This window comes from Fusarium oxysporum, chromosome 13, assembly GCF_000149955.1.
Source record: "Fusarium oxysporum f. sp. lycopersici 4287 chromosome 13, whole genome shotgun sequence".
Classification (NCBI taxonomy): domain Eukaryota; kingdom Fungi; phylum Ascomycota; class Sordariomycetes; order Hypocreales; family Nectriaceae; genus Fusarium; species Fusarium oxysporum.
In genome coordinates this window covers 1532202-1546885 of record NC_030998.1, presented here as the reverse complement: position 1 = coordinate 1546885, position 14684 = coordinate 1532202, and the positions used below count along the sequence as shown (strand labels likewise).

The window sequence follows — 14684 nt, the reverse complement described above, 5'->3', positions numbered from 1 at the left end:
ATTTGCGAGACGGATGAAAACTACCTTCAGTTGAGATACACTTCCAAGCAAGAACCTACGCAATGCCAGAACCTCTCATGCCTCTCCAACCTGAGGTCTTGAATGCTATGAAAGCAGTCAGATCCGCAATGACGCCCTGACTCACTTCCTCACTGCCCATGCCCAGTTTACAGAGAGTATCGTCAAAGACAAGGAAGCCGAAGTCGCTGCACTCAAAGATAATGCCACTCCAAAGTCTCCTTCTGCGAAAAAGACGACTCCGGCTTCTGGCAAGAAGCGCAAGGCTGAGTTCTGCAGAGCCACCGGTACTAACTCAAAGTCCCTTAACAAATTCCTCAAGTAGAAAGACCCCTTTGGCGGATCTAATAGTGCTGTTTGGCGTAATGCATATGTATGGTTTCAACAGCGTAAAGTTATGGGTCTCAAAATGCCAGATGCCAAGAAACGCCAACTCGAGGAGAGTAAGAAGGACAATGTCGATGGAACTCCCTCCAACGCGGCAGCTACAAAAGCCCTCCCTGATATCAGTGAGATCCACCTTGAAGGTGAAGAAACAGATGTGGTTCCCATCTACGATGGCTGCAATGAGATCCGCCGCAAAATAAACGCACACATGAAAGTAACCAGCGTGACCCAAGCGCAATTCTGCAGAGATATTTACGCACAGTTCAACGCACCCACGTGCAAAGGTATCCAGTCAAAGCAACTTTTAGACTTTCGAAATGCAAAGGGCAGTAATGCCGGGGCGAAGAGTTCAGTTTTTTATGGAGCATATGTTTAGTTTGAGAAGATGAGGATCGCGTAGGGCAAACCGGTTACAAAACACAGAGTCGAAATGACGTTTATTCATCCTGGGGACATTCCGAGAGATCGTGATGACAGGACTACTTGGGTCATTGGTGCAGCTTAATGAGGCTTCTGTCGTTCGGTTTGGAATGAATGGGGAAATGGTCGATGTGTTCTGTTCGGGTGTTTGATTTCGTGGGATTGATAGGGATCGTGCTTGGCTGATATCTGCGGGTCAGTATGTAAAAGGCGTTGTGTCACTTGCGTATTTGCTTAATAGGATTCGGTGTTTGTGTACTTTGAAGTGCAGCTGCTACCTGTGACAAATATACTGGCGCTGTGGACTTTTGCCAGGCAGTTCTCGAAGACATACGTATAGGAGAGCACTGGCAACGCCTCCAAGGGCCTGGGTCACACGTATGAAACAGAGCTCCCTCTCGGGACTTTAATGGAGCGATACGAGTAATGCATCCGCTGCATCAGATTGAATTGGTCAGAATAACTGATATATTGCGCGCACGAGGGAAAGGCGCTGTTGTCAACAATACGTTCAATGATATTCCGTCAAGCTGAACCCTGCGATATAACTGGTCTACAGTGAGCGCACATCGATCGACAGGGGCGATGGTAAGCAGCCAACAACCAATAGAAACAACTTCACAACCACCAAAACAAAAAAAAAAGAGAACATATACAAGAGGGCAAGCAATTCCAGAGGGCAAAAATGCCAAAAGATACATACAACAGCGGGGATTCGCTGGTCGTCACCGACCCAACTACTAATCCGCCGGTTAGTGGCTTGACTATGGGAGAGCGGACGGGATCCCGTATTTTCCACTACCTTTGGTCGTATGTGCTAGAGAACGGTGAGTTTACATCCTATAACCATAAGAGCCTACAGCGCTCTTCAGTGCCTTTTGATGGATCCGTCGATTACCAGACATCTATTATTGGAATCTTAATGACTTACCAGAACTCTCGCGAGGAGTCTTGTAGAAGTATTAAAACAGGGAAACTTAGTCATCTTTATTATTATATTAAGTTCCATGGCCTTTTGTCGGAACTTCCTCTGATCAATGTTGAGCTCGGTTCATTGTTTGCTGTTTCTGCACTTTTCTTGGTGCGAAATGGCAATCCAAGCATTAGTCTCTGCTCGAACTTGCAAACATCCAGCCGTATCGCGGCGACAAAATCGGATCAGAAACCTACATCAAATCACAGACTTGTATTTTAAATAGTGTAATAATATGAGGAGGCCCAGATAGGCCTATTTCTGCTTATATTCTTTGCTTGTCAACTACTTTAACCACGCAACACAGCATCCTCCAACAAACAAAGGGCTACCCTACAGAACTGGCGCTGAACGAAATGCTCAGCGATATTGTCCACGACCGCTGGCTCAACAGGCACTCACGCCCCGGCTCCTCTGGCGAGTTTTCAGAGACCATTTCTTGCAGACATTCACCGCTGAGTGAAATCTCTGTTCTCATCGGCCCTTTACAGTGTTTCTGTAGCAATAGAATTGCCCACTACTTGGCAGCCTCATTTATTTGCAAAAACCTCATTCAATCGTGACGCCATTTGCTGAAGTCGTCTTGATGCTCCGCGATACCCACTGAACCCGGTCGCATGTCTCCAGTAGCGAAATGAGGCTGACAAAAAAAAGTGGCTGGGCCAGAATCAGAGTTTTCACTCTGCCTCAGGCGCAAGTCCCCCAGACCCACTGTAACTCGCTATAAAAAACCAATCCTCCTCAGACCTTTGGGATTTTTTTCTTTTCTTCTTCATGTCGACAATACTTCAGTATGTCCCCCCCTACCTACCATCACTCTCCCACCAAACGCATACTAACAACGCCTCCAGGAGAATCATTTCTATAGTATTCGACCTTCTCTTGGTTCCCTAAAAGAGCCACAGATCCCACCCTGGTTGATGAATGTATATCCTCGACACCCTAGAGTGAATACCCTCTTGGTCCTCTCGCTCTGTCCGCAAGGATGGCGGTGGTTGCCTCGTGCAGCTGCTGTATAGAGATGGTTTGCTTGATGATCTCGACCCCAGCTGTGGTCTTGCCTTCGGGCGCGTGGCTGGGGTGGGTGTTGATGGACGTCTGACAGGCGTGTTTTCTTTTATTCTTTTCATTGCTTTCTGGGGCTTGTCTTCGGGAGTGAGGAAGATGGTTTGGGACGCGATGATTGGTATCGCAGTTTCAGCATCGTGATGTGAAAGTAAAAGTTTGTTATCCTTGTCTCACTCTGAGATCTGCCATCTTACTCCGTGGCTTATTTCTATTTTTGTTCAAGGAAGATTAAATGTAGCCCAATACTCACCGCGATATACTAGCTGTAAAGCTCCTGTGGATATAGCGGTCCATCATCATGGCCACATCCCGTAAGGTACTCCTGGAAGTGCTATTTGTAGACCATATTTCTTGTCTTATGAATTGATGATGACTTCGTGTCAAGTCTTGGATCACGTAAACAATTGGCGCATGGACGAGTCTGTCCTCTGGCATATTCGTTGCTTGGAGGCACGGTGTTTTCGCCATGTCACTGCCTGGCGTTGTTCACTGGCCATGTCTTGTTCCCAAACACCAGGAGCTCTTCGTTGGCGGAGAATTGACTTCCCTTTCACTCTCCGCTAGGCAGTAACATTGACTCATGATGTCCCTTTGTTTCTTGGTTCCTTGTTCAGAAACTGTGTTATTTGAGCGATGTCCCATTATGCATGAGAACAACAAAGAGGATGATATTTTATAACTGCAGCAACTTCTGCTCTCGATGCTTCTGATCACCAATTAACAACACCAAGAACCTCCACAATAACACCATTCACCATGTGTATCATCTACTCTACCCCCAAAACCTGCGGCAACTGCGAAGCTGAGGATATCGCGCTTACCAACACAGAGACATGCGACGCTGTCAAGGAAGGCAAGGCCTGTCTGGGAAGGAATGAGATCGTGATCAACAATGCATGGCTGTGCCCAGCATGCAAGGTTAATACAGCTCGTGGCCCGTCCTACATGGAACCATACGACTATCAGCCGAAGATCCGACAACAGGCCTCCAAGAAAGAGACGGGTTCCTTCGCGGATAAAGTCAAGAAGATGATCGGCAAGAAGTAGGGCAACATGCTTCCGTGTCAGCAGTGAGCATGAGGTCGAGCCGCTAACTAACACAAAAACCCTGAGTGAGTTTCTAGTGTACACCTTAACAGCAGGGTGAGGAATGGGTGGGATCCAATACACCTGTTCATAGATAGTATCTGAAACGAATTTCGAAGATTAGCAAACAAATGAATTCTTATGCAGTGAATATCGAGCCTCTATGAGCTGTGCATTGTCATGCCGTGCGGCCGTGAATCACATTATAATTTTTGTTGTAATTAGTAGGCTAAGGAAAGCACGTCGCTCAGTTACTTACTTGGAGCGTAAGAGTGAACAAGTGAAGCGAGGCTATCGGGACTGTTGGTCCGTCCAGTGAAACAATGTTGACTTTCTGACACGAACACTGCTCCGGCGTTCGTTGTCATCGCCTCCAAATGCCCAGAACTATTATATATAGCCCTGCAAGCGCTCCCATTCCCTGAGTGTCTCAGCTCACACTGAAGCCTTTCATTCAACCAACAACTCTGCGGCGACGCTGGATAACAGTATAAGCCATGTGCACAGACGAGTATCGCCGGACGCTTTGCGGCGTCTGCGAGAAAGAACCCACCGAGCAAGAGAGAAAGAAATCCGAGGACATCAGGACTGAGGAATGCGAAACTGCTAAGAGAGAGAGAGGAGGAAATGTCCGAAAGAACAAAGAAATGATCAAGAGAGGGACGGCTCCTGTCAGGTATGCGGGCATAGCACATTGTATGGACTGTATGATGTTGGGCCATATTGGTAGTAGCGTTAGTAAACGGATGGCTTTAGTTTAGTATCTTCTGAAGTGAAATTGAAGCATAATTCCTGATTGTTCAGGCAAATCCTTGGTGAAGAGTGAATAAGAATATCTTGAGAAGGCTGAAGGCCACTGTCCGTCCTAGGCTCTCTCGAATAGTCCTGCCAAGAACCTCATTTGTGACTAGATGCTTTCTTGTTCGCCGATGATTTGAGGTGAGTGATAAGTCTGTATCGGTTTCTTTTTCATTTATTCACCTTTCCTCCGTGCCTGTTCACCGTCGACTGCTTATTCCGTGGTTCATACAGATCACAGATCTTGACTGGTGTACATAAGCCCGCGGCAACTCCTACTCTTTCTCTCTCGATCCATCTCTCACGCAAAGCTTTTACTTGGACCAACACGAACCAAAGACCCACACAAAAATATTGGAACGCATATCATGTGCACTGAACATATTGGGCTGCCCCATTGCGGCAACTGCGACCTTGACTACGATGAGCAAGAGATGGTGAAGGTGTACGGAAAAACATGGACAAAGATGTGCGAACCTGCCAAGAAGAAGGTATAGTTTTGCGCAAAGAAGGATTCCGAGGAGACAAATACTCTTTGTCAGCGTTGTCGCAATGACACTTCTTGCGGGCCACCCTGGACTGGATCAAGTCGTTAAGAGATCATTTACTGACTCTTTCAACTGTTCCTAAAATAAAATCCAGGAGGTTGCTTTCTACATGACTATTATTGTTCGGGCAAACCCTTTGTGAAGAGCGACTTAAAATAAAGTAAACAAGCCACTATCTGGCTTAAGCCCCGCCTGTCAGAAACCTGTCTTTGAGCAGATGATACAGTGTTCCCGACATGCTTTGATGAAAATTGGAGGCTGGCCCTTCAGTGACCTCTTCGTAGTGTGAAAGGCGAACAAAGAGTTGACTCTGTTCACATTACAAACAAGAAGACTCCCGATTCACTGACAGCAAAGCTGATCACCAGAAACACTCTATAAAATGAGATCTTCGCTGAATCGATTGTGCTTTTACTTTCTTGTAAACATTTGAAACCCATTCGCTTTATCTACCATTCACAAAAACCTACAACGAGATCCCCTCGACATACACTCAACTAAATCACCAACAAGAACCATGTGCACCATCCCCAAGATAACATGGACGTGCCCCCATTGTGGGATAAAAGAAGGCCCTGATACTGACGACCTCCTTAAATGCAATGATGCTAAGGCTGGAAAGAAGTGCCCAAGGAGAAACGAGCAAGAAATGTCTGGGCCCAAGGCATGCAAAGACCACAAGCATCTCCCGACGAAAGAGAAGGAGTGGTACTACAACCTGTAATGATAGTCAGATAAACACGATAGGGAAAGATTCAGCTGACGAGTTATTTTGGCTAACACTTTCATGCTGTCGTATCAACCTTGGAATATAAACGACAGATTACCTTGCATGATGCATCGAAGTGAGGCACGCAGAAAACTTCTATGCTCATGCTCGACCAGAATCTGCCCTAGATACATAATGATCTGTGAGTAAATCCATGCTGCCTACAGCGCCACGGATTCTGCTTGCATGGTTCACTAATGGCTAGCCGGAGATGGATTCTGACTGAGGGCTGAAGCTCATCGGGTGCCTTACATGAGCTAACGTGACTGACAGAGTTAAATGATTTCCCGTGGGGCTGTAGTATAAATATAGTTCAAGATTCCGTGCCCTCTCGTGCAGAAGCAAACATTCCTCCTGGTGCCAGTCAGCTCAAACCTCAAGATCCAAGAACTTCCCCATTCACAATGTGCACAGTCACTCAGAACATAAGTAAATGCCATTTCTGCCCAAAGGAGCATAATCTAGACTTGGGAGAAACAGTGCAATCCGAGAAAGCAAAAAGTGAGAAGAAGTGCAATGGAGTTACCGTAAATGGAATCTACCATGAGTGGATATGCGAGGCTTGCTCGATGCCAAAAGCAGCCGAAAAGAAATACCAAGGCGACTTAGATAGATCAAGAGCGGTTCTTGGAAGCAAGTAGGCCATCAAGTAAATTTTTTCTCAAATTGGCTTGGACGCAATGGCTGGGATTTGTGACAGCCAGTGACTGTTCGTGGTTTTGCCTGCCGCATCTGCATCCCGGCTGACGATGCGTGTGCCTTGTAGGGCTGCATGATGGTTTCAGAACCAAATGGTGCCCATGGAGTATCGAAATGGACGTGCGTTAATTCAGAAATGAGCCAAGAGAGACACTTCATACGACTGGATCGCCGGTCAGACTCTACGGTCCTGGGACCCTCATCAACCAATCTCCAGTGAACCAGGCCGTGCTTATCACCCAACATGGTATATTTGAGGGCCTATCAAGAAAGACCCATCTTCGATGAAACAAAAATCCCTCTTGTCAATCAATACTGTAAAAGCTGACTCCGGTAATTACATTGGCCTCTGCGCCGTAAGCTAAGCCTTCAGCCCTTCAGCGCAGCCCCACCATGGACATGTCCGCGGACAACCCCGTAGAATCGGACAGCACCACCTCCGATTGGCTGCACTGCCTCTGAGATTCTTGGTATAAGATGAGAGAAGGGCGACAACAGAAGTCGAGACTATCAGACCAGCTTCAACAACCCGACAAACGCCTTCATCGAATACACTAGTTACTCGCCTTTTGATACCTCATCAAAAGCTTTTGCACGTTTACACCGACATCATGATGAACTGTCACAAAGAACCCGAGTTCCAAGTCCGCGATATCCCCAGTCTTCGGGGCTACATCGCCATCGTTACAGGTGGTAAGTCACCAACTTAACACTTACAGAACTCACCACTGACTATCTAGGCAACTCCGGTATTGGCTATGAAACAACACTTCAACTCGCCCTCAAGGGCGCTAGAGTCTACGTCGCCAGCCGCTCAAGCGAACGCGTCAACAAAGCTATCTCTAAGATGCGACAAAACAGTCCCGATTTAGACCTTCACTTCCTCAAGCTAGACCTCCAAGACCTTCAGAGCATCAAAAATACCGCTGCCGATTTCATGAGTCGCGAAAATCGCCTTGATCTGTTGATCAACAACGCTGGTGTAAGTCCCAATCGAAGCCTTAAGAGATATAACTAACGCAGTATCAGATCATGGCCAGTCCCTGGCAATTGACAAAGGACGGCTTTGAAGTTCAATGGCAGACATGCTTCCTCTCCCATCATGCTCTCACCATGTCATTGATGCCTCTCCTCGTCGCCGCCGCTCAAACCAGTGGACGCATGGACCGTGTGAGAGTCGTTAATGTTGCTAGCGACATGGCTTTCAGAATGGGACCGGAAGCCATCAATTATCAGGATCCCAATCTCACCGATGCCACTGGACAACTAGCACCATGGTAAGCAATCCAACTCAGCTCAATCTTCAATCCAGCTTGCTAACCTGCATCAGGAGAAGATATGGCCACTGCAAGCAAGCCAGCATCATTGCCGCCAAAGCGATTACAGAACGCTACCAACCTCTCGGTGTAACAGCTTACTCTCTTCATCCAGGTCTCATCAAGTCCGGTCTGCAATCTCACTCGAACAACATCTTTGGAGCCATGACACGTGTCGCCATGAAAGTCGGCCCAACATCCACACCACTCGAAGGGTCAATGAACTCGCTTTTCTGCGCCACAACTTCGCAAGCCTACGAGCACGCTGGAAGATATTACGTTCCGGTTCAGAAGCTGGATGACAAGGCCAATAAGTGGTTGGATGATCCTCAGGCTGTTGGTAGGCTTTGGGACTTGGCGAGCAAACAATTGAAGGAGCACGGGTTTGTTTTCGAGGACTTGCCTCGTTATTATGCATGATTTGGTGGTTGAAGTATTGCTAGGACTATAACAATGGTAGCGCTGAATGTTTATGGACTGATATAGAAACATGTGTATGGAAGCGAAAATTATTTGACATGTTGGTGCTTCTCGCATTTCGCTTCTTTGTCCGCTTCGCTAAGTCTCCTACAAGTTCAGCATTAAATCTTGCTGGGGAATATTGACATTGTAGTCACAGATGTAGTGAAAACAATCACTGTCTCTCCTGCCTTCAATCCCAGCATGCGCAGATCATCTTATGTTTCTTAGACTTTTCGCACTGCTGCATAGCTAGCAAATATTTATGCTAGTAAGCAGAAACGTAGATAAGAGCATAACACGGTTTCGTGGTCTAACGGTTATGACTGCGGATTCTGATTCCGCCAGCGAGGGTTCGACTCCCTCCGAGACCTGCTTTTTGACATTTGTTAAACTTTACTATAACTGTGCATCGCGTCTATTCAATTTTCCAATTCAATACTTGTTTTTGCTTTTCACTTTCATGTTTCTTGTCTTTAAGCCTTGATGCGAGTGAACTCTGCCTTCGTGTATGTGACATGCTGCGCAGCAACATATGAACAGATGGAAAGTAAGTACAAAGCTCAATCTCAAGTATCCGAAACACTTTGTGTAGTGGAAAATTCTTTTTATCTTCGCGAATATGTCCCGTTGTCCCAATGAACCAGTAATTTACATAGATAGCTGGACAGGAGCTAACAAACTAGATGCCGGCATCGACGCTACTCAAACAAGTGCCAGCGTCACCTCGAAAACGCTCGGAACTCACAACGACTGGCAACCTTCTCAAGCGATCGGAGATGACGAGCGCACCCCACCTGACATCGGACAGCGACAGATGATAACTTCTCGGCCCAGACCTTGGCCTGGACACGAAAAAGTTCGCAACGCCGCGCGATGCTTGGGAGGCTCAGGTTAAGAACTCGACTGGAGATGGGCCTCGTTGCGTCGATGTGATGTATCGTTCGCAGAAGGAATCTGTGGCTGTGAGGCAATATTCAATACATGGAATTTAGGGAATCAGGCAGTTCGAAATGAAATATGGGCTAGATAAGGGGTATAATGGTGAACTGAGTTCAAGTGAATCGAGCATAGAAGTCACTCGGGCCAATACACTAGAAAAGCATGCCGAGTGTCTTTGTGATAATTATCCCATAAATCCTGACTGATGTTTTTGGGCTCGTTGTATAAGTTGATTTGTTAACCCCGATTCGCGAAGATGTATTTCGTATCGCCGATAATGTGCTCTGGTCTGTAATCATTCCTGGACATTACCTGGGATGGTCCTGGACACCCTTTGATCCAAGGCTTCTCTTAATGGGCTTCTTGCATGAAATATTTGTCAGCTGGCGTCGCCACAGTCCTGCTTATGGACGATGAGTAATGCCTTTCGGACGAATTGGTACCCCTCGTCGAGCCGGAAATTCCTGCTACGACAAGCCAGCCCGAGCCAGGGAATGACTACGATTCATCATTTAACCGAAAATTCATATGCACTATTGGACGCCTGCATTACAACACCTCCATTCTAAGCCTCCACAAGCTCCGACCGAAGAGATGCTTAAGTCCGATTATGGATAAAGCCGCCCCAGAATTTGTCCATATAAGCGACTAACGATCACGTAAAGGCTTTGACACCTCAGGCAGATGATCCTCGTTGAAAATCCATAAGTCACCATGTCTCTTATACTCAAGAACATCATGCCCCAAGCTTTCGGCTGCAGAGATCACATCCAAGACGACAACAAGCCCGCCATGTCTTCAGAACAAACCTTCCAACGTCATGAGATCCAATCAGCTCGCAATGCTGTAGCTGGAACTATTCTCGACAGACATAGTACTCGTGCATTTTGTACTGGTCAAGCTGTTCCCATGTCTGTTGTTGAGGATTGTTTCAGCATTGCTCAGCATGCGCCTTCTTCAACGAATATCCAGCCGTGGAGAGTGACTGTCGCATCTGGTGAGCCGCTGAAGCGCTTGTCTGCTGCGCTTATTGCTGCATTTGAGAATAAAGAGGAGCTCAAGATTGATGCTATTCCTGAGTCGTATAATCACTATCGCTCGGAACTGGGACATCACGTCTATGGACCAAATGGATACAACATTGCTCGCGGAGATACAGAGGCAATGACAAAAACTCTCATCGACAACTTTAACTTCTACAACGCGCCAGTCGTCGCTGTTATTTCCATTGAAAACGACCTTAAAAAAGGCGATGTTCTGTCAGTGGGTATTTATCTGCAGACACTTCTTTTACTGTTGACGGAGAAGGGATTGGGCACGCAAGTTTCTGCTGCGCCAACTGGATACCCGAACATCATCAAGAGGGAGCTGGGTATTGATGAGAACTTGGATATTCTTTGCACGGTTGGGATTGGGTTTGAGAATAAGTCACAGCATATTAATTCGCTTAAGATGCCAAGGGATGACTGGAAGCAGAGTGTCAGATTTGTGATGGAATAGCGGAGTCCTGTCGCGTTGGGTTAGTGGTGTTATGCTTCTTTCTTAGCACTTTTAGCAAACTAAATGGCCTGGGCTGTTGGGTTCCATTCTGGCGCTTCCCCGAGTGACTGGCCTCTATTTGTTGTTTGTAAAGACCTCGTTTTTCTCCTACATTCGTTCTGTGTACCCTTCCGAAAATTGAAGTAGACAAATCGCCTCGCTCTTGATGCTGATCTCCTTAATTCAAGGCAAAAAGACTTGGCATTGACCGGAGTGTTGACATAAACGTCTCTAGTGCTTACGTCAGAAACATTTGGTGTTTTGACGATGATCATAGCCTCAGAGAGCGAGGCACATAACAGCCCCGCATCTTCACATGCAGCAGGAGACAAACTTGGGTTTGCAGGTTACTCAGAAGGTTCAAGATGGACAACTCGTGCGAGATCCCTCAAGGGAAGGAGATTTCCAGCGGCCAAGTCAACGATGACCTGCCGACTGTTGAGGCACTAAAGGTCGCCGATGGAATTGAGGTCCTTGATGGCAAGGGAGAGAAGCATACCTTCAAGAGCATCTACAGCGGACCTGAATTATCCCGTCGAGTTCTTGTTGTCTTTGTTCGCCATTTCTTCTGCTGCGTAAGTTCCCTACGCATGGAAGAAACCCAGCTAACACCATCAGTCATGTGTGAGCTACACCAGCTTTCTTGCCAAAAACGCAACTCCAGAAAAGCTAAAGGAGATCAACACCGAGATTGTGATAATAGGTCACGGAGATCCTAGAACAGTTGACATGTATCGCATAGACACGGGCTGCGAATTTCCCATCTACACTGATCCTTCTGAAGAGCTTTACAAGACGCTGGGCATGATTCAGACTTGGAAAGAGGGACCTCCGAGTAAGTATATTCCGGTGTCGTCTTTTTGGAATGCGTGGTTGTCCATGAAGAATGCGTTTTGGAAGTTACTGGAGGGATATCCCGTGTGGAACTGGGGAACCACGAATCAACAGGGCGGAGAGTACTTGTTTGTTGGGGAGGGAGAGGATAAGAAAGTGACGTGGTGCCATCGGATGAGGAATTCGAGGGATCACACGGATACTGATGATATTTTGGAGGTGTTGGGACTCAACAAGTGAGGATGAGCTGGTGATACCCAGGTGTTGAGCATGGGGTCGTTTGGCACCTTATGTAAAGGAGAGTGCGTGAGAAGCCAACCATATACGACAAATTGAAAGATGAATCAGGTGAAATGTCTCTTAATAAATCTGCACGCTACTCCAAAGCCTTGTAGCATTGGTAGCTTGATGATAGAAGCGAAATTGAATGTTTGATGGGATATTCCTGCAAGGTATTCTTACGAGCATTTCGCCTCACAAAGACGATCAGTCGTGGAAGAACCGGGAATGAGACCTCATCTTTCCCTGATGGATAGGGTTGTTCACTCACAGTATTTGAGAGAATATACGTAGACATGGTTGACCAATAATCCTCGCTTCAAGCGACTGGCTCCATGTCGTATACTCGCTCTGAACAAGCTTGCTAAGCGAGGCAAAACAACTATTAACACCGCAGAACACCGCCTCGGACAGACTCTCATTATCCGAGATCAAATATTATTGGCTAAAATCCGGAGAATGCATCATCGGACTTAAGAAACACTGATCTCATTGGTAATAAGGCTATCGCCGAGTAAGCTCTAATGGATGGGGTGGATCCGGCGAAGATGGGGGCTGAAGATGACATTTAAATGCTGACCGACGTCTCCCAGCCATTCATCTTCGTAAAAATCTTGTTTGAATTGATACGAAGTCATGGAGTTTATTGCTGCGGGCGCATCTTGGGCGCTGGGCAAGGCACCTTCGCCGCAGAAAATTCTCGGACGTCTTGGTCTCGCATCGCTGGTCGCACAGAATTCATGGCCTGAATTATCGTCGAAGCTCTCACCTGAAGCATCAATCGTGTTGCCTAATGACTCCTCGTTTGGTGGTCTTGTTAGTAGATGGCGGGATTGGCATGGACCGCAGCCTGGAGCAGTCGTGAGAACCTTCTCCGAGAGCGACGTGCAAGAAACTGTAAGGATGATGGTTCTGAGAGGAGAATCCTGCTGACATGATGCAGATAAGATACGCGAATGAGCATGGCATTCCTTTTCTCGCCAGATCTGGTGGCCATGGAGCAACTGAAGCACTACAGCTGGCCAAGGATGTTATTGTCGTGGACCTGCGAGATCAAAATATTGTCGAGATTGCCGGAGATGGAAAGTCTGCGAGGATAGGTGGAGGCGCGAGTGTAAAGAGAGTCGTAAATGAGCTTTGGACAGCTGGAAAGCAAACAGGCAGGTCAACTCCTACAATATGAGGCCAGAGTGCTAATACGACCTTCAGTCACCGGTATCTGCGAGTGCGTCGGTGTCTCAGCACCCGTCCTTGGTGGCGGCCACGGCTGGTTGCAAGGCCAATACGGCCTCGCATCAGACCAAGTCATTTCTGCACGAGTTGTACTCCCCAACGGAGACGCAGTGACGGCTTCCGAGGACTCGAACTCTGATTTGTTCTGGGCTCTTCGTGGAGCAGGACATAACTTTGGCATTGTGACGGAATGGCAATACCGAATCTACGACATCAACAATCCGAAGTGGTCTTATGAGATTTTCATATTCCTTGGAGATAAACTGGAGGATGTTTTGGAGTTGACGAATAAGATGATGAAGACCCAGCCGCCGCATTTGACTCACTGGATTTATATCGTCAACATTCCTGAGATTGATCCCAATAAGGTGAGTATCTTCATTTCGAGCTGAGAGGTCTAGCTAACACCGTGCAGCCAATTATTTGGTACGCTGTCATATCAGACGGCCCTGCCCAAGAAGCGCGAGACTACGCAAAACCACTACACGACCTCGGCCCTATCAACGTCGATGCCGGCGAAGCTTCAATGCCTGAGTTAGCCGCCATCACCCTTATGGGCGATGATACCGTCGGGTGCGCAAAGGGCTTCACTGGTCTCCGATACCCAATTGGCCTCAAAACCTACGATCTCCTTGCCGTTCGAAAGGTCTTCAACGAAATCGCCGACATGTCGAAGCGCGTTCCCGAGTTCGCTGGTTCATTCTTTCTTCTCGAAGGGTACTCTACACACGGCGTCAAGGCAATTGATGCAAAGAAATCTGCGTTCCCTCACCGCGATGATGAGATTCTTGTTACACCTTACATTCTGTACAAACCCAACGCGACGCTCGACGGACTTGCGCAAGAGCATGGTGAGAAATTGAGGAGGCATTTGCTAGAGGCTAGTGGAGACCCGGAGCATTTACGCGCATACGTTAACTATGCTCACGGCTTCGAGTCTCTGGAAGAAATGTACGGCCACGAGCCCTGGAGGATCGAAAAGCTCAAGACCCTCAAAAAGAAGTGGGATCCCGAGAACAGGATGAGATTTTACGCACCAATCGTCTAAGCAAGGCATTCTCAGCCCTAAAAGCAAGTGTCAGCCCTGTGCTGAAACCCTGGCAAATCTCACCCGGTCTCACCGAATGGAACAGCGGGCCTGCGAGTAGGGCGCACTACAGACCAGTACTGTACGCAGATCAATAGCCAAGACTGCAGGATAATGAATCACAAGCTCTTGTGCATAATAATCATCGTCCAAAAGAGTAGCCAGTTCGTGAGGCATTCACGTGACGTAAGCATCCGCGTGGCTCTGACTCTGCGGCAGTGCAGGCGCT

At 47.4% G+C, this 14684-nt stretch overlaps 7 protein-coding genes and 2 non-coding genes across 9 annotated transcripts; 8 read left to right on the top strand and 1 right to left on the bottom strand.

Moving 5' to 3' along the window:
- Nucleotides 1-62: 62 nt before the first annotated feature.
- FOXG_22614 (uncharacterized protein) lies at nucleotides 63-343 on the top strand (the record flags this gene model as incomplete). The annotated part of the gene is made up of 2 exons (XM_018403022.1): nucleotides 63-116; nucleotides 167-343. The coding sequence occupies 2 exons, from the start codon at nucleotides 63-65 to the stop codon at nucleotides 341-343; spliced, it is 231 nt and encodes a 76-aa protein (XP_018257666.1).
- Nucleotides 344-407: 64 nt separating this feature from the next.
- FOXG_16861 (uncharacterized protein) lies at nucleotides 408-1062 on the top strand. Its single transcript, XM_018396876.1, has one exon. It carries the CDS (start codon nucleotides 416-418, stop codon nucleotides 779-781), a length of 366 nt encoding a protein of 121 aa, XP_018257665.1. The 5' UTR covers nucleotides 408-415; the 3' UTR covers nucleotides 782-1062.
- A 459-nt stretch (nucleotides 1063-1521) lies between these two features.
- On the bottom strand, nucleotides 1522-1637 carry FOXG_22613. Its single transcript, XR_001936444.1, has one exon. It is a non-coding gene; the product is annotated as a 5S ribosomal RNA (ribosomal RNA).
- A 1955-nt stretch (nucleotides 1638-3592) lies between these two features.
- On the top strand, nucleotides 3593-3913 carry FOXG_22612 (uncharacterized protein; the record flags this gene model as incomplete). Its single annotated transcript, XM_018403021.1, has 1 exon — nucleotides 3593-3913. The coding sequence occupies exon 1, from the start codon at nucleotides 3623-3625 to the stop codon at nucleotides 3911-3913; it is 291 nt and encodes a 96-aa protein (XP_018257664.1). The 5' UTR covers nucleotides 3593-3622.
- Nucleotides 3914-7377: 3464 nt separating this feature from the next.
- On the top strand, nucleotides 7378-9439 carry FOXG_16860 (uncharacterized protein; the record flags this gene model as incomplete). The annotated part of the gene is made up of 5 exons (XM_018396875.1): nucleotides 7378-7459; nucleotides 7507-7748; nucleotides 7796-8043; nucleotides 8097-8422; nucleotides 9228-9439. The coding sequence occupies 5 exons, from the start codon at nucleotides 7378-7380 to the stop codon at nucleotides 9437-9439; spliced, it is 1110 nt and encodes a 369-aa protein (XP_018257663.1).
- Nucleotides 8844-8915, top strand: FOXG_22611. The gene has a single exon. It is a non-coding gene; the product is annotated as a tRNA-Gln (tRNA).
- Nucleotides 9440-9982: 543 nt separating the features above from the next.
- FOXG_16859 (uncharacterized protein) lies at nucleotides 9983-11116 on the top strand. The gene has a single exon (XM_018396874.1). The coding sequence runs from the start codon at nucleotides 10198-10200 to the stop codon at nucleotides 10981-10983; it is 786 nt and encodes a 261-aa protein (XP_018257662.1). The 5' UTR covers nucleotides 9983-10197; the 3' UTR covers nucleotides 10984-11116.
- A 210-nt stretch (nucleotides 11117-11326) lies between these two features.
- FOXG_16858 (uncharacterized protein) lies at nucleotides 11327-12295 on the top strand. The gene is made up of 2 exons (XM_018396873.1): nucleotides 11327-11597; nucleotides 11641-12295. The coding sequence occupies exons 1-2, from the start codon at nucleotides 11388-11390 to the stop codon at nucleotides 12094-12096; spliced, it is 666 nt and encodes a 221-aa protein (XP_018257661.1). The 5' UTR covers nucleotides 11327-11387; the 3' UTR covers nucleotides 12097-12295.
- A 476-nt stretch (nucleotides 12296-12771) lies between these two features.
- On the top strand, nucleotides 12772-14652 carry FOXG_16857 (uncharacterized protein; the record flags this gene model as incomplete). The annotated part of the gene is made up of 4 exons (XM_018396872.1): nucleotides 12772-13032; nucleotides 13079-13295; nucleotides 13345-13736; nucleotides 13784-14652. The coding sequence occupies 4 exons, from the start codon at nucleotides 12772-12774 to the stop codon at nucleotides 14414-14416; spliced, it is 1503 nt and encodes a 500-aa protein (XP_018257660.1). The 3' UTR covers nucleotides 14417-14652.
- Nucleotides 14653-14684: the final 32 nt, after the last annotated feature.